Raw genomic sequence first — 18,741 nt, 5'->3', positions numbered from 1 at the left:
CTTAGTGATGCAGTGAATAACATTAAAAACATTTTACCCAACTGTAAGTATTTTGTTGGATACATTGTCAAAGTGGTATACATATTTGTAAGTTTGACTAATATTTCAGAATTGCCCTAAGGAGTAAGTTGTACCAGTTTTTACTCCTGTGCTGCTGCTGCTGCTAAGTCACTTCAGGCATGTCCGACTCTGTGCGACCCCATAGACGGCAGCCCACCAGGCTCCCCGGTCCCTGGGATTCTCCAGGCAAGAACACTGGAGTGGGTTGCCATTTCCTTCTCCAATGCATGAAAGGGAAAAGTGAAAGTGAAGTCGCTCAATAGTGTCCAACTCTTATCGACCCAATGGACTGCAGCCTACCAGGCTCCTCCATCCGTGGGATTTTCCAGGCAAGAGTACTGGAGTGGGGTGCCATTGCCTTCTCCTTCTACTCCTATATGCAGTGCTTATTCCCTTTGCTGACATGGTGATTTATCAAAAGGGATCTTTGCTAATTTTTAAGTGGAAAATGATGTTAGTATAACTTAATTTGTTTTATCGTACAGTGAAGTTGAATCTTTTCCTAAACAGTGAAGTTGAATCTTTTCCTAATTTTTTTTTCTCTTTTCTTGAACTTGTGTATTCTATCTGATTCTCCATTTTGCTATTGGGTTGTTAGTCTTGTCAATGTGTAGAAGTTCTTTATGTATATATTAGAAAAATTAACCATTTTCCTATGACATGAGTTTCAAATGTTTTCCCCCAGTTTATTTGTCTTTATTTATAATAGGCTTTGTCATATAGAGAGTTTTGTTGTTGTTTGTTTATGTCAAGGGATTTTTATCATTTTCTCTTATGACTTTTGAATTTGGGATCACAGAAAGTCCTTTCCCACCCCAAAGTTTTAATTTCCATGATATCTTCCAGTTCTTTAAGATTTTTTTTTTAATTAAAGAGAAATGCTTTCTGTTTTAATTTGTTCCATTTGGTTTCTCTTTTATTATTATTCTGAGGATCTGGCTTCAATTTAATTTTTTTCCAGATGTCGCAGTGCTATTTATTGACTTCTCTCTCTTTTTTTTTTCACCTGATTTGAAATCTTGTTTTATTATTTCCTAATTGCTATATATGCTTGGGAATTTTCTGGATTTTGTATTCAGTTCCATTGATCTTCCTATCCATTGTCAGTGTTTTCCTTTAAAAAAAAGTTTTTTAAAATTAAGGTTTTCTATTGTGTTTTGCTTTATGCCAGGATTAAACTCTCTTTACCCTCTTTTTTCAGGTTCTTTTCTTTATATTATTTATTTTTCTGTATAAACTTTAGTATTACAATTTTAACATTTGTGACAAATTTTCTTCCAAACAATTACAATTTTTTGCTAACTTATGTCATTAAATATGACATTAAATTATGTCAAAAACAGTAGCACTCCCATTTAAAAAATTGTTTAAGCTAGATATATTTTGGAACATTTCAATACTCTGGTATGTATTTTTCCCCAACACCACCAAGTAATTCTCCAGTTCTCAGCAAACACCGTGTTCCCTGCAAATTGAACTCAGTTCTGATGTTCACAATTCTGTCCACCTGGAGATGGGGTCAGATCCACAGATGAGGGAGTCACAGACTGCTCCATTTCACATATCAATGGAGAATCCATAGATGGTTCCTGTGCTTCTGACTAACTGGCTATAAATCAGAGGTTCCCATGGATTCCCCCCACCCACCCCTGTTTTGATTAATTTAAATGGCTCATGAAACTTCAAAAATAAATTTACATATGTTTAGTGGTTGGTTGTAAAGGATACAGATGAATAGCCAGAGGAAGAGGTGCCTACAGCAGGGCACGGTCTAGGAGAGCCCTGAGCACAGCAGCTTTTGTCCCCATAGGCTATGGATGCATTCACGAGCAGGGCGCTTGTCGAGTCTTCCTGTTCTAGAGATTTTATAGAGCTTAATTAGCAGCCCCCCTCTTCCCTGAGATCGATGAGTGGAGCTGAAAGTTGCAACTTTCTGTCACTTGGTCTTTTTGGTGACCAACCCCGTCCTCAGACTGTATAGGGATTAGCCTATATGTTGTTAAGTTAGATGCCTGCCCCCTCGGGATGATGCTTTAAGATGGGCAGATGAGCCTCTATCACAGTAAGTGGGCTCCTCTAATGCGCTGGGCCCTGAGCCAGGAAATCCTGTGCCTCCGAGCCCTTTGAGAGCTGTTCTTAGTTTGCCGTGCCTTGTGGCTTTCTGGGATGTGAGCTCTTTTGTCTTCAGAGCTAGATGTTTGGGGTGTTTGTCTCTCAGCCTCAAACTCAAACCATAACCCTCCAGAGAAAAGCTCTGGGTTTTGAGTTTTCTCCAGGTTGTAGGTCCTCTTCCTGAGGGTGGGGTTTATGGTGAGATTGTGTCTCAACCTCTCCTACTAGCCTAGATGTCATTTTCTTCTTGTTTGCCTGATTTGCTCAGATACTTTGGGGGGTTTTTTCCGGATGAAATTGTTCCATATATAGCTGTCGATTAAATTTCTGTGGGAGGTGAATCCAGGATCTTCCTATGTCACCATCTTGAATCAGAACCCTGTATTTATCATCTTGCAAAAATATTTTTTCTGACTTTATCTTGAGTACATACTGCTGTGCCACTTTTTCTAATATATATGCATGATTTTTACATGCATCTTTTAAAAAAAAATTCAGGCAAGGCTTTCCTGGGACTTGTGCTGCAGCACGAGGGAGTGAACTCAAGAAACTGGGTACCCTTGCTCGCTCTCCGAGGAGAGCAGGCTGGTTCCTCACATGGAGTGAGGATGGGGGCGGCTTGTGGTTGGGCACAAGAAGGGGTGGCCCAGCTGGCCTGCCTACCCCATGGTGTTGCTGTGTACAAGGATCATGCATAGTACCCTGCTTTTGCCCCAGGTACCTCAGAAGTGGCTGTTGGTTTGTGGCCTTTTTGTGACATTTCATAATTTTGTAATATTATTCATAATTACCCTGACTGCGGTGCATTCGGTTGTTTTTAGTCCCTTAAAGTTTCTTTGTATTCTGTTGCTCAAGGAGACATTTGTCCAGGTGCAGGCACTCCATCCAATAAAAGGTCTCAGATTCAAGGTCCCAGCCTATCTGAGGTGTTTATGCATCTTTTTTATAGTTAAGCATTTTTAGCAATTCATCTATACAATTAATTTTTCTTTGAAATTTTCTAGAAAAGCAGTCTTGACTTTCAGTCAGATTTTGCCAAATATAGTGAAAGCTACTAAACAATTGCTATTTGAACAAGTTTCGTGGACTAAGTGTTCTCCATTTCTTCTCTGAAAATATTCATTGATGCCAGTAGAATGCTCAAAACTCAAATATGGCCTTTCTATTCACTTCAACTGTGACCAGTTGAACTTAAATTTTCTAAAACATACTTCTTTTTCATGGAAAGAAATAAAAATAGTGTTTTTAAGGGGTGTTCTTATTTTTTCAATTTATATGATACCTAATTTACTTACTTATAAAAACTAGTGGCCCCTGCCATAAACAAATTCCATCTATAGTGCATAACAGTTGTTATTTAGAACAATTAAGGAATAATTTTACAAATTTACTCCTAAAATCTAATCGCATGTTTTTCCTCTCTTTCTCTTTAGCCTGTACAGTAACCCAGGTGGGATGCCTCCTTATGCTTCTCAGGGTTTCCCATTTCTTCCTCCGTATCCCCCACAAGAAGCTAACAGGACTATCAGCTCTTTATCTGTTGCTGACACTGTTTCTTCTTCAACAACAAGTTATACAACCGCCAAACCCGCTGCTCCTTCATTTGGTGTCCTTTCAAATCTGCCGTTGCCCGTTCCCACAACAGACACTTCAACACCGGTTGGTATCTCCAGATATCTGTATTTTGTACCCTTGAAATACTCAGTCAGCAAGCATCATATTCCTCCTCGTGCCAACCACTATGGCACAAAAGATTTTTAAAAAATCACATTTTCAACTTAAGGAACAATGTCAAAGAGGTAACCATCAAATAACTGTAAGTAGAAATGTTAGTCTAGAGTTACTATGAAGACACAGTTGAGGGAATAGTCAGTGCTCCCAGGGACCAATGTAGAGCTAGAAAGATAACCTTTATATAAGATGAGATTCTTTTTTTTATACCACTTTATCCTTGGTGCCTCAAAGTATGCCTGATCCATACAGTAGGTGCTCATTTAAAATGAGGCGGATGAATGAATGAGCTCATGCTTGAGGCCACATTTTGATAGATGGTAATGAATTTGCCAGGATGATAAGGTGTTGTCATGTAAGGTAATTCTAAGAGGCAGCAGCTCTGACAAAGATGTGGAAGCATAAACCAGATGGCACATTTGTGAAGCCGCCTGTTACAGAACCCTCAGGTTTCATACAGAACGCAGGCAAAGACACAAGAAGGATTATGTAGGAGAAGCACGTGTCAGCTTATGGAAGGTCTGCCCTAGGGTACTAAGGACATGTAAACCAGTGTCTCATTGGTTTAAAAAACTGTGTTCTTAAATTAACCTGGTAACTGCTGCCACAAGGGACATTACTGAGGGAGAGACCGTACATTAAACGTATTAAGGAGATTTAAAGGCCTTTATTTTTAACCCTTAGTAAAAGAGAACTTTTCATGGGTCCTTGATTTTAAAATGTGACCCATATATTCAGACAATGTATATTCTATTCCTTATCTTCCCTACTGTCTTATAGAAGTTACTTAGGTAACTCTTGAGACTTTTTGCCAAGTTAGTAACTTTTCTAAATGTAATGCCTTTTGCTTGAGACATACTCATATACATCAATGAAACACGCATATAATTCTCCACATTTGTCGCAGATATCTCACAATTGGAGATTTGTTTTATAACCACAGGTAGTCACATGATCCTTCCTCATCAAAAAAAAAAAAAAGAGCCAGTAACCCTATATGTATAAAGATGCACTGAGAAAGACGGAGTGAAAAAGAATGGGAGGGTAAGGACAGTGTGGAGTGCCAAGAGGATGTGTGATAGTGAAAATAGTTATTGGATGCAGTACATTAAAAGTTACTTTTATAACCAGATAGCAATAGTCGAAAAGATGGCTAAAACTTAGCACTATTTCAATCTCTCTTTAGATAAGCCAAAATGGTTTTGCTTACAAGATGCCCGATATTCCTGATACATTTCCAGAACTCTCAGAACTAAGGTAAAAAGCTTGGACAGTAACATTGGTGTTTGTTGTCTATTTAGTTTGTAAATGCACACATCATTTTCATGTTGTCACTATTGCTGTATCTTAGTGGGAAGTGGAAAGTTTTATGAATCTGTGGTATGTCTTGCAGTTCATATTTAGTGACTTTGTAGTCTGTATCCAGGAATTTCTCTAGATCCTGGGAATGCTATAATAGTTACCAGGATAACGATGTCCTTTCTCTTGTGTGGCTTACCTTCTTGTGAAAACTATTTCTGAATACATTAAAGTTCTCATAAAGTAATAGAAAAGTGTTTTTACAAAGCCATATTTTATTCAGATTTATGGCAGAAAAGTTGAATATTCAAGTTTAAGGTATCATTTTTCATGAGACACTGTTTCCCTAAGAGGCTCCATGAAAAAAATGTTCTGTGGTCACTCAGGCTTGTAAAGTTGCACTCTTTATACCACTGTTGAAGGTTTATAGTAGTCATGAGGCTATTATCAATGAGACTACTTAATGCTATTTAAAATGTTTGCAGTTGTTCTTGTCTTTAGTATATATCCCACCAGGGATGTACAGCCAAATACTCATGAGAAATCCTATAGTTAAAAAAAGTTTAACTTTGTTTGACCCAATGTTTTGCAGTCATTTTAACAAAATAGTGACTTATTTTGTGCTGATAACGTTAATTAATGAAGTTTACAAATACCACATACATGTTATAAAGCAGTTGAATGCAGTGTGATGCTTGCAGCCACCCCAGAAAATAGGTATTATTATTGTTGCCGTGTTATAAAGGATTCTTTCCTTTCTTCGTTTTTAAAAAAATTATTATGAAAATGTCAATACGAAAAGATGAACCTCTTTGCTAACCTTCCTCCAGCTTTTTTACAGGAAATATGGGTATAGGTCAGAATTAAACTCATAAAACTTTTAAAAATATTTGAAGTGTTTTAATCCATTACTATCTTTTTTTTCTTTCTGTTTTTTTTTTTTTTTTTTTTAAAACAGTTCCATCTTTAGTAGGGAACTTTGGCAAAACAAAGATGCCATGGGTTCATCATGAACAGTTTTTTTCCCTGACCTAAAGTCAACCATTTTTCTGAAGGGAACTTATTCTTTTTCAAAATAACAATTCCAGTAAGATAACAGTATCAATAACAGTTACTGAAAGCAGAGTAAGTTCTCCTTTTGATTTTTACAATTCATTTGTCTTTAGGATATATTTCATCAGAGATGTACAGCCAAATATTATTTTTTAAAGGCTTTTTAATGAAACTTTTTTGGATGACAATGTAACTTAGGGAAAAAAAACAGGTTCATTTATTTCCTCTTGCTTTGAACTTTAGAGACTTTTTTTTTCCTTGTTTAATTTTATTTTTTAATTATATAATGCTTTTGTGTGGATCTCTAGTCAAAACTGAAAGACACTCAAAAGCTTGAGCTTGCTCCATACTCCATCCTTCCAATTCCCTCTTACACTCTGGATATCAATTTTTGCTTTGGGATTACCCTTCCACCATTGTTTTGTAAAAACATTTTTATGAATACATGTACATAGACACATACCTTTATCATTTATTGTGATAGCCACATGCCTATTAGCTAAATCGTCTTGATACTGTGTTTAGACTACTTTTTGTTCCATTGTGTTTGGTGTTTTATTTGCTTTTAAGGTTACAGTTTGCCTTCTTCCGAGTATATATAAAAATACATGTCAAAGATTATGTAGAACTCTGTCAGCTGAATAAAGCTGAAAAACTGGATATTTATTGTCATGGAGAAAATCTAGATAACTGACATTCATTAACATTTTCTTCTATTGTGTTTCTAGTGTGTCACAACTTACAGATATGAATGAGCAAGAGGATGTATTACTAGAGCAGTTTGTGACTTTGCCTCAACTAAAACAAATTATTACTGACAAGGATGACTTAGTAAAAAGTATTGAGGAACTAGCAAGTATGTCTTTCTTTACTTTTTAAATTTCCCAAGAAAAATGTGATCTTTATCTAGAAATAAACTAGAATTTATCTTACAGGAAAAAATCTCCTTTTGGAGCCCAGCTTGGAAGCCAAAAGGCAAACTGTTTTAGATAAGGTATGAGTTAGTTATCATTTTTAAGAAGTCCATATAATTTTAAAGTAGAATGAAACAGCATTTTGATTTTCTCTTTTAGTATGAATTACTTACACAAATGAAATCAACTTTTGAAAAGAAGATGCAAAGGCAGCATGAACTTAGTGAGGTAAGATTGTTGAGCTGTTTTCTTTTACCATAAGAATTTTTACTCTTTTTTTTTTTTTTTGACAGTTAACAAAAACATGTTTATTTTTGTCTTCAAAGAACAAACTGTTCTTTTCCCAATATAATCTTGATTAACTTACAAAAATGGGCATTTACAATGCATCGTCAAAGCATTTCCCTTTAATGGGAAACTTGACTTCACAGAATATAAACATTAAAAGACTAAAAAAAAACTTTTGTTGTCATTACAAGACAGAACAGCATCTAGCATAAGTCAAGGAAGTCATTCATATTTCAGGTCCTTGTCCTCCAGGAACCAGCATTGGTATATTATTTCCCTTTAGAAAAATTGGATCTAATTTAGTAATTCTTCTTCCTTCTGGTATGATTTCAAATTCAGTGACATCTTCCAATACCATATTGACAAAGTCACCAAATCCCAGAAGTATACCAACAGTCTCCTCATCACTCTTCATCTCAGTGTGAATTCTTGATCCTATCCACTTGTCCACAAGCTCTAGAGGAAGCAGCTACAACGGGTTAGTGGTCAAATTAGCTGCCATGGCTAAGCTGGAAGTGGACTAGAAGTTTTACTCTTAATATACACGAGCCACATTCTTAAATGTATTATTATCAGAAAGCATTTATTAGGCATTCGAGTTTATAAGGCATGATAAAACAGCCTTGAGTTATGCAGATGAACAGCTCTCAGTTTTATGAGCCATTATCAGTCATTTTGTGGTCATGCAAGAGCATTTGGTTCCAAAACAGAGAAATATAAAAAGCCCCATAAATAACTGTTCTGGGAGAGTTATTATAAAGCCAATTTAACTCTTCTAATAAAAGTTAAAAAGAAAAATTTTAGTTTTAGACTTACTTGCAAGCCTGTATACAGCTATCTTAAACAAGAAGTTAGCAAATTGGAAAATATAGAAAGTATAAAATAATTCACCACAAATAATAACTTTATACTAGAAATCTAGTTATGTGAAAAATCGAAAGCTTTTTATAAAATTAACCCTTGTTTCTGAAAAAAAAAAACTTTAAATTAAAAGGGGGAAATCATTTAAAAAATTAAATCGGACATAATCTTCATATATCAACAACCCACATCATAACTAACAATATTCTGTTTCCTTTAAAATCAGGAATTCTAGGAAGTGAAGCCAATGTAGTAAAACATAAACTAGAAATAAAACAACAGAAAAAAAAATGGTAAAGAGAATATAAATTTATAAAAGATTTCATATAATACGATCGTTCTTTTTAACTTTTTATTTTGTATTGGGGTATAGCCGATTAACAATGTTGTGATAGTTTCAGGTGAATAGCCAAGGGACTCAGCTGTACATACACATATATCCATTCTCCCCGAAACTCCCCTCCCATCCATGCTGCCATGTAACACTGAGCAGAATTTTCCATGTGCTATACAGCAGATCCTTGTTGGTTAGCCATTTTAAATACAGCAGTGTATACATGTTGATCTCAAACATCCTACCTATCCCTTTCCCCCATTCTTCCTGCCTAGGAACTGTAAGTTCATTCTCTATGTCTTTGTATTATCTCCTTGCTTTCTTTCCCATGTGGTCTTCCTCCATTTATACTAAAGTTTTTGGCATGTTCTGGCCTATCTCAGTTTTTGCAAGGGAAGATTTACCTTTGTTTATTGATGTGTTTTTGGCTATTATGTTCCTGGTCGGCTATTAAAAGGTATATGGTACTCTAGACCTTTGTCCTGGAGTATAATTTCATTGCCTTTAGGAGCACTGGAATCAGAGGGTAATGTGAGAGATTTTTAAGATTACTTGATCCAACCAATTGCTGACACTGTGCAATTGTTATATCTTTTGCATTGCACTAAGCTTGTTGCATATGTTGCCCATTATTCCACACAAAAACCTATGAGGGTAGGTATTGTTACTATTTTTCCATTTTACAGATGAGGAAACTGAGGCACGTGGATATTAAATAACATCCCTGAGGTCATACAAATGGAAAGTGTCAGAGTCAGGAATCGCACATAAGAAGTCCTCCCCTCTCTTAGCCAGAAGATCTGAGAGAATCAATTGAAATACTTTCGGAGGCACTTTAGAGCTTACTAGATGAAGAGGCTTTTCTCAGTAATCAGCACCATTCCTTAGACAAACTTAATAAACTCATTCCTTAATTTAATAAAGAATACTAGAAACCAAAAGCAAACATCACAGTTAATGACTCAACATTTCCAGGATCATTTTAATGGTAGGAGTGAGACAGTGATGCCCCAATATCACTATTTAGCTTCTATCCCATTTTCCTTCCCACTAAGGAGTTTTTCAGAGCACTAGATATTAATGATTTTCTTTCTTGATTTTCTTTTTCAGAGCTGTAGTGCAAGTGCTCTACAGGCAAGATTAAAAGTAGCTGCACATGAAGCTGAGGAAGAATCTGATAATATTGCAGAAGATTTCTTGGAGGGAAAAACAGATATAGATGATTTTCTCAGTAGCTTCATGGAAAAGAGAACAGTATGTAATATTCTTTGGTTGAGGACAAGTGACAGCGTAATATCAAATTACTTATGTATCAGATCAGATCAGTCGCTCAGTCGTGTCCGACTCTTTGCGACCCCATGAATCGCAGCACGCCAGGCCTCCCTGTCCATCACCAGCTCTCGGAGTTCACTCAGACTCACATCCATCGAGTCAGTGATGACATCCAGCCATCTCATCCTCTGTCATCCCCTTCTCCTCCTGCCCGCAATCCCTCCCAGCATCAGAGTCTTTTCCAATGAGTCAACTCTTCGCATCAGGTGGCCAAAGTACTGGAGTTTCAGCTTTAGCATCATTCCTTCCAAAGAAATGCCAGGGCTGATCTCCTTCAGAATGGACTGGTTGGATCTCCTTGCAGTCCAAGGGACTCTCAAGAGTCTTCTCCAACACCACAGTTCAAAAGCATCAATTCTTCGGCGTTCAGCCTTCTTCACAGTCCAACTCTCACATCCATACATGACCACAGGAAAAACCATAGCCTTGACTAGATGAACCTTTGTTGGCAAAGTAATGTCTCTGCTTTTGAATATGCTAACTAGGTTATATTCATGAGTAAAAAAAAAAAAACTTAGCACATTACTGAGCTGGAGTTTTGAGAGCCATGAGAGGAAACTGAAGCGCCTCTGAGAATGATAGCAGCTTGCTACTATCACTTTATACCTGCTTGTTGTGAGTACACAAGCATGTGAATCACATAAGAGTTCTGTTTCAGAAATGATAGCTGCAGTCTACTCTAGTCTTAATAGTCAAATACTATTTTTTAAAGTCTTTAATGAAGCTTTTTTGGATGACAGTATAACTTAGGGGAAGAAAACAGGTTCATTTATTTCCATTTGCTTTGAACTGTAGAGAATTTTTTTCCTTGTTTAATTTTATTTTTTAATTATATAATGCTTTTGTGTGGATCTCTAGTCTAAGTCTTAAAAGTTGTGATATACTCCTGAATAACCTGTTTCATAAGCTGTTTAAAATTTAGGAGAATAACTTAAAAAGGTTTTTTTCGTTTGTTTATTGTCCACACTGGATGGCTTGTGGGATCTTCATTCCACAGTCAGGGATTGAACCCAGGCCACTGCCATGAAAATGCCAAGTCCTTCCCACTAGACCACCAGGGAATTCCCTATGGAGATTTTTTTTTTTTAATTTTTTTGTTTTAATATTAATTGAGAACATTCTGGGGATAGTTTCTGTTCTAGTATTTCCATTATATTTAAAGAAAAGATTTTGAAGTCTGCTTAGCAGTATCTTATCCTTTGGTAAGTCCTATGTATTTACCTAATTTCTCTGGAATATCACAGTTATTTATAACCTTTATACAATTAAGTTCTACTGTAAAGGAAAGTGGGCCAGATTTTATTATTCCCGTTTTCCACGAGAGAAAATTGAAGTTCAGGGACATTAATGACTATAGCTTTAATGAGGCATTCATTTCTAGTCCTTTTTTTTTTTGGTACTATATAACTGTATTGTGAGGTTTTTGTTTGTTAAGCTTCCAGGGTAACAACAGTAGGATTTATTTTCATATTTTTAAAACACAGATATTTGAAATTATATAATCAGAGAACTGGTATAAAGGATCAGAATGTGTTTTACATTCTAGAGGTTTACAGACAAAGATTATCTTCCAAACAAATTTTTTTTTTTTGATTCTTAAATTCTGTGCCACCTTAGACATCCACAATTTAATGTCAACGAGTTAAAAGATTCTTACTTAGAATTCTGTCAAAATGTAGCTAGTTGTAGGAAGATTATTGGAGAAGTGACTGGTTTTTAAATAATTATCTTCTAGATTTGCCACTGTAGAAGAGCCAAGGAAGAGAAACTTCAACAAGTGATAGCAATGCACAGCCAGTTTCATGCTCCACTATAGGTAAATTGTATTCTGGAAGGTTTGTGTCTTGAGGCTATTGCATGGCTCTCTTTAATGAAGTGTTCTTACCAGTGCTTGTTCAGCCAGCTTTAAGCATAATACTATCGTTACAGCTACCATGCTATGTAACATGTAGAATACTTTGTATTATCTATTAAGCATGATGTTGTACACCTAAGCATATGGCCAGTATAAATTGTTTGCATGTTTTCTCAGTATGGTATTTGCTTAAATGAGTTTTGTTTTCAGTATTTGATAGCTACATATATAGTTTAAGTTCCTTTCTCTCAGCTGGTATGGGGCATATACCATAACACTTAAGTTGACTTATCTCTCAGTAGTCTCTTTTGTCATTTTTTCCTTTAAAAATGAACTTCCAATCTGTCTCTTTTCCATCTATTCCAGTGAGTTTCTGATCAGTCCTCTGACTTCAGGGTTTCTCCTTTGTGCAGAGCACTGACAAAATGATGCTCCTAAAATACCACTCTGTGATAACATCTCTGCTCTAGGACCTTTAAAGAACCCTGGGGATGATAAATGCCACGTTTCTCTCTCTGGTTTTAAGCCTTCTGTAAGCTGGCTGACATTTTAGATCATCCGTTCTAATTTTCCATTTGCCTCTCCTGTGTTCTCTTCTGTCATGTTCTATTTTCTGCCATCATGTCTTTGTTCATGCTCTCATCTGATCTCAAGACATTCTTCCATTTTCCTCTGTCTTGTTTTAGGACTGGATTTGGCTGCAAAGACTAGCTCCAACCTCAAGTTTAAATAAAAGCTTGTGTTCCTGGATAATGCAGGAAAACAGCCCAAATATAGGAAAGCACACCTGTCTCCTGGGAGTGAAAGCATGAGGCCATCCGTAACCAAAGCAGCTCTTCTTCCTTAGGTGCTGCTACAGGCTGCTTGTTTCTCGTTCCTGCTTTCCTCCCCTTTTCTGCGTCTCACTCTCATGTGCCTTCTCACTGGCTCTTCAAAGAGCCTTTCTTTGCTGCACTTGCACGTGGTTCAGCCCCTGCTGCCCACAGGCCTGATCTGACGGCCCGAGCACCCGGGGAGACTGAGTAGGGTCTCACAACAAATCAAGGAAAGAGACTGGCCCCGCGTAGATGGTATCCGTCCTGACCTCACGGTATTACCTGGAGACTGGTGTCATGTGGTCTTCTGTCTGCTTTGCTGGGCTGATGGAGCAGATGTGGAGAAGAGAGCGTGGGAGTTTCCTTTAAAAGGGAGCCGGCTACAGGGAGGGAGGTGACGGGCATTTCTCATCTCCAGTTCAAACTTACTTGCCCCTTTTCTCAATTTAGCTGTCCTTAACATTAGTAGCAACATTGCGTTATTTTACAACTCAGATTATTAATCCCTGAGGGTGTTGATTTTTAATACCAAGTATAGCAGCAGTAGCATACATATCTCAAGGTTGAGAAGTGGGCAGTGAGTTATTCTGTGTTGACACATGCATGCTAGAATCCTTTCCCACCTCTTTTCCCTCATTGTCAGGTTATCTTAAGAAATCTTAATTTATCATCTGAAAGTAAATCTTAGGTTTTTGATTTTCTTTTCTTTTCAGATTTTCCTGAAAACATGAACTGCAAAGAGAGGAATGGGACACAAAACTAAGCACATTTATATTTATGATTTGCAAATTGGCATTTCATCACAAGGCTGAATTCCTAGATGTATTATATAGGTTGTATACAGAACTGAGACTGATTTTGTACAGATTAGAATGATTGCTATGATCTTTGCTTTGAAAATTTTTTCTGCACTATTTGCACTAAAAATGTTTATTTATTGTTGATAAATTCTATCATATTTAAGTTCTACTGCTGTTCCTCTCTTATTATTGATTAAATACCTGTGCATGTAATTTTAGCTACTCTCAATATTTTATAAAATTACTTCATTTAAATTTGTATTTTTAATTTGAAACTGCCTCATTTCTTTATCAAGGATAGTTTGCTTAGATTTTTTTTCCTCTCAACCCTTTTTGAAAAATTACTATTTCAATTGTAGAAAGATTCTTATTTTTTTCTCTTTCTTTCTGGATGATAAAACTTTGAAAAATAATTTGTTTTTAAATATTCATAGTGTCAGGAAACACCAAACCTGCCAATGTGCCATCTCAAGTAATTTTTAATACACAGAATAAATGAAGAGGATAAACCAGCTGTTTTATATACTCTTATTTTTAAAATTAAAGATGCATTTAAAAGGCAATACAGGTAAATAAATATTTTACCTAATAGAAAAATTGCCTTTCATTTAAAGTAGTCCAACATAAACTTTGATGCTAGCTTTTTAAATATAAGTATCTGATGGGTTTGTGGTTAGATGAGGATATGCTATCTGAATTCTGAAGTTTAAAACAATAATTTGTTAATAAATAGTAAAGAACACAAAAGTCAGTGAAATATTCTGACCTTTACTGTGTTAGCTTTTCTCTTATGAAAGCTTTAATAATAAATAAAACTAATATTTAATTTTTAGGCAGTCTAGTTCTTAATTTGATTTTCACTTTAACTTGTATATGTTAAACAGTTTGCTTTTACAGTTCGTTACAGAATGAACATAATTTATGGATAGCAGTGAAAGCCAATTAAGTAGAAAATCTTGAACTAGATTTCCAAGGCTTGGTAAAGTAGCATCCTAATGCCTATTTTCATTTAAACTTCAGTATGATTGCCATTCCAAATCCTAGCATACAGTACAGGTTTTTTTCATCATTCTTCTTTCTATACCTATTTCTGGAAACAGTTTAGGAAAAATAAAATTATTTTCTGAGACTTGAAAAATGCTTAATACTTAGTCTGTGTTTAAGGGAGGACAAGTATTCACATGGACTATAAAGATATAATTTGAGTAAAGAAATTAACTTTTTTAACCTGTCTTCCTGGTACTATGCTAAGAGCATGCCATTTAATCTTCAAAACGACCTGACAAGGAAGTTATGATTATTACTCCGGACATATAGTACGTAACTGAGGTAAGTGTTTCAGATTTGTTGCAGTCTTCTGGGTGTTGAGAAACCTTTCCTTACTGCACTGGCCACATAAGCTTCAGTTTTCCCAGCAATCACCACAGTGGAGGACATGATTATCCCAGTCTTTTGGAAGCAATCAGGAAGCTTTCTTAGAAACCAGACAGAGCGCAGAACAAGAGCCCAGCAGACTACAACCATTAATTCATTTGATTTATTAATTTTATTAAGCTCTCTAAGAGTGAGGCACTGTAGAAATACTATCCAGTGATGACTCTAACATGGCCTAGGTGTTTATGTACTTATCCACCTTCCTCTCCACCAAAAAAAGTTATTTTCATACATAGTAAATCACATAAGTAATTCATCTTAATATCTTATTTTTTTTAACTTGAACTATCCCAGTTTCATTCTATACCAGTTAACATACCTTGGTTTCTTCTTCTAAAATTAGGTAACCTCCTTACAACCTAGTCATTAAAAAGAGGACTCTGATCATCATTATCTGTCTTTAACAGATCAGATATTAGGTCATAGACATCATCCAGGATGGAAAGTAGTCTACATTTGAATATGTATGAATTTTGGTTTTACAATAAAAACTTAAGTGACTTTTTTATAGTACTAGTATTTTTTCCTTAAACTTGGCCATATTGGAGAAGCAGTGCAAGGAGGAGAAAAAGTGCCTGTCAAAGCAGGGACTGTGATTTTCCTCTAACACATAATAGATGACTAGATGGAAATCAGAATAGCAGAGAAAAGCTTAGGAGTTATTAGATTGTGCAGAGTTAGGGGTTTGTCATAGGTAGGACTTTAAAGACGGATATCTCAAATAGTTTTCTAAACAAATGTGATACATGCCAGACAATGTTTCAAAGTTGAAAGATTTTCTAGGAATAATCTATACTAGGAAATTTCTATTGGAATAGAGATCATCTGACAGGTAAGTCTGATCATAATTCATATATGTTTAAATTGAAGGACAGCTCAGATTTATTTTTAGGGAAAGCAAGTAAACTAATCTTGTGCTCTTAAAGAATAGAAACCTCATGCCAGGGTCTTCCTTCTTTTTATGTTCCTTTACTCTAAAAAAGTTCCTTTGTTGATTGTAGAGTCATGATCAAAATGCTTACCTACTTCATATCATTAAATTTTCCTGAAAATCACTAAATAATAAATCACTAGAGCTCTAAATATTACCAGCGGGGAAATAATCTGTCTTGAGTCAGTTTTACATTGGTTTAAACCAGCTGCTCTAAAGAAAACACTTTCTGATTGATGTTTGATTTAAAATGAGAATTTACTGTTAGAGATTTTAGTCTAATCGGATTGGCCATGCTCTTTTAAGGCTCCATGCCACACAATAATATCTTAATAAGCAATAAATAGAACCTTTAAAAAAAAAAATAAATTTCAGTGTTAGGTTAACTTCTAGTAAGTAGTCTAAATGAACATATGCTGAAACTATAATGTTTTGTAAAATGGTGGGGGCTGGAAAAAAGTTGGTGTCTGATATAAAAGATATCACATTAAAGAACTAAATTTTAACGTCTCAAATATTTATATTATTTGCTTTTCAAATGCATAGTTCTGTTTGGTATAGTTACTATGTCATTTTTCAAAATTTTGTTATTTATTTTTATAGATATATACTGCCAGATGGAAGAAATTAAATTCTCAATACTAGGCAAAGAAGTTTCTAAGAGTTGATAATCAACTACAAGAGTGGTATGGAGTTATAAAAATATAAAAGCCGTTACGACTATATCCTAAGAGTCTTTAATAAGGTATTCACTAATACAGAAAGTTGTTACTCTTGACCACCTTTCTCCAATTCCCCAACCACCCACTGCCCCAACCCTCATGCTGGGTTAACCACAAATCTGACCTTTTTCTGTAACTTTGGTGGTTTGGGGTTTTTTTTTAAGAGTACACATATAAGTGAAATCATGTAGTATTTGTTTTTCTCTGATTTATTTCACTTAGCATAATTCCCTCAAGGTCCATTCATATTGTTGCAAAAGGCAGCATTTTCTCATTTTTTTATGTCTGAACACTATTCCGTGGTGTGTGTGCTTCTTTCTTCATTCATCTGTTGGTGGACAGTTAGGTTGTTTCCATGTCTTGGCTCTTTTAAAACAGTGCTGCTGTGAACATGAAAGGGTACGGATATCTTTTCAAGTTAATGTTTTCATTTTCTTTGTATGTATTCAGAGTGGGTCTGTATGCTGGATCATACAGTAGTTCCATTTTTAGTCTTTTGAGGGTCCACTGTACTGTTTTCTATAGTGACTTTACCTGTTTATGATCCCATCAACAATACACAAGCGTTCTCTTTAATTCACATTATCACCAACATTTTGTATCATTTGTCTTTTCGATGTTGGCCACCCTGCCAGATGTGAGATTTGGTTTTGATTTGCATTTCCCTAAAGATAGTGATGTTTAGCATCTTTTCATGTACCTGTTGACCCTTTCATATATCTTCTTTGAAAAAATGTCTTAAGTCTTTTGCCCACTTTTAATTGTATTTATCTTTAATCCAGTTTAAAAATGTATCATCCAGAGTGAGATATTGGTATACGTTTGGTTCAGATTTCCTGTTTCCTTATAATTCTCTTTGGATGATCTATCCATTGTTTATAGAGTGGAGTGTTAAAGTCCCCATTATTTCTCCTTTTAGCTCTGCTGGATTTTGCTTTATGTATTTAGGTGGTCTCTTTTTGGGTGAGGCATCTGTTTGAGCCCTGAAGCGGAATTGGAGGGTCACTGGCTGAGACAGCTGGGTAGGACAGCTGGCTTGGTTCCCCACCCACTCAGGTGAGGCTGTAGGATGGATTCTGTGGTGGATTCTGTGGACTGGTGGGTCCAGTTGGGACTGGACGCTGTACTCAGGATTAAGTGGGGCAGCAGGATGGGATGCACGGCCTGCACTGCTCATTGTTTGGGGACCTGAGTCAGGCAGGCATATCCATGGAAGGTGCTGGCGACCAGTTTCACTCTGCAAACAGGTTAGGCCACGGGCTGTGCTCTGTTCAGCTGCCACGGTCAGCGGGGCTGTCGGATGGGTTGTGCGGCTTCCCACGTGTTCTGGGAAAACTCCCTGGTCGGGGCAGAGGCTGATGGCTGTTTGCAGCAGTAAGTGCAGCTGCAGATCAGTTTCCCTGCCCAAGCACAGCAGGAGCAGCAGCTTGAAAATCACTGATGCTATGTCTGTGGTCTCACACTAACATGTGCCCCCAGTTCCCTGGCCAGTCAGAGCCGTTGGTTTTGCTCTCAGGACAGTCAGCTCTGCCCACCCACTTCTCTGCTCAAGATCTGCTGGGGTGCGCAGCTTCCGGGTGTTCTCGCCAAGCCTTCCTGTCTGATGGGGCTGGGGGCCATGCTTCCCAGTGAGTGGGGCTCTGGCTCCCACCTGGGAAGGACTGCGAAGGCCCATTTCAGGCACCTCCCAAGTTCTCCTCAACAGGCTTTCTGGTCAGGAGGGGTCAGAAGCCACAATCTGCAGCAGGAAAGGCGGAGACTTAGCTCTTGTGCCTGGGTGGGGACAGACCAGATTCCACAGCCAGCAAAGTTCCCCCGTGACAGCCCCAGCGAGGCAGACCTGCTCCCTGTCAGACTCCCTGCTCAGACTGTACCGCCAGCGCAACCCTGCAGATGAACAGAGCCAATGGTTGAGGCTACTGCATGGGCTCCACAGGCACAGTGTGGCTTAGCCATGTGAACACAACTTCTGAAGTGACAAGTGACAAACATATTCCACTGGTTAAGTAGACATGACAGCAGTGTTCTCTAGTTCTTCAGTGAGCTTCTTCCTTCACTGAAGTGGTACCCCGAACCTTTATACAGTTACACTGCTGGAATCAGGCTTGGGGCTGACCCCCTTGTCTTGGTAATGTAGTTTCTGGAACCAGTAATAAAAGGTTGTTTTTAAGAAGCTAATGTGATCCAAAATCATATTTAA

At 36.9% G+C, this 18,741-nt stretch overlaps 1 protein-coding gene and 1 pseudogene across 5 annotated transcripts in view; one reads left to right on the top strand and one right to left on the bottom strand.

Moving 5' to 3' along the window:
- Nucleotides 1-14,592, top strand: part of VPS37A (VPS37A subunit of ESCRT-I) — a 33,677-nt gene extending 19,085 nt beyond the window's left edge. For 2 of the 4 annotated variants that reach the window (XM_086380667.1, XM_086380671.1), the window contains exons 5-12: nt 3,606-3,831; nt 5,090-5,160; nt 6,984-7,111; nt 7,191-7,249; nt 7,329-7,397; nt 9,763-9,906; nt 11,720-11,800; nt 13,368-14,286. In XM_086380667.1, the coding sequence (XP_086236793.1) occupies nt 3,606-3,831; nt 5,090-5,160; nt 6,984-7,111; nt 7,191-7,249; nt 7,329-7,397; nt 9,763-9,906; nt 11,720-11,800 (778 nt within the window). In that variant the 3' untranslated portion in view covers nt 13,368-14,286. Of the gene's footprint in view, nt 1-3,605; nt 3,832-5,089; nt 5,161-6,983; nt 7,112-7,190; nt 7,250-7,328; nt 7,398-9,762; nt 9,907-11,719; nt 11,801-12,525; nt 12,687-13,367 lie in introns of all 4 variants that reach the window. The other 2 variants (XM_086380668.1, XM_086380669.1) reach the window with 2 other exon arrangements.
- LOC147343635 (U6 snRNA-associated Sm-like protein LSm5 pseudogene) lies at nt 6,503-8,002 on the bottom strand (annotated as a pseudogene). The gene has a single exon (XR_015156313.1). The product of XR_015156313.1 is annotated as a U6 snRNA-associated Sm-like protein LSm5 pseudogene (transcript).
- Nucleotides 14,593-18,741: the final 4,149 nt, after the last annotated feature.

This window comes from Bos grunniens, chromosome 27 (assembly GCF_055505025.1).
Source record: "Bos grunniens cultivar Pamir isolate PY7600 chromosome 27, Bosgru_T2T1.0, whole genome shotgun sequence".
NCBI lineage: Eukaryota > Metazoa > Chordata > Mammalia > Artiodactyla > Bovidae > Bos > Bos grunniens.
Note: the sequence above shows the minus strand (reverse complement) of the source record. Positions and strands in the feature narration are given on the sequence as shown.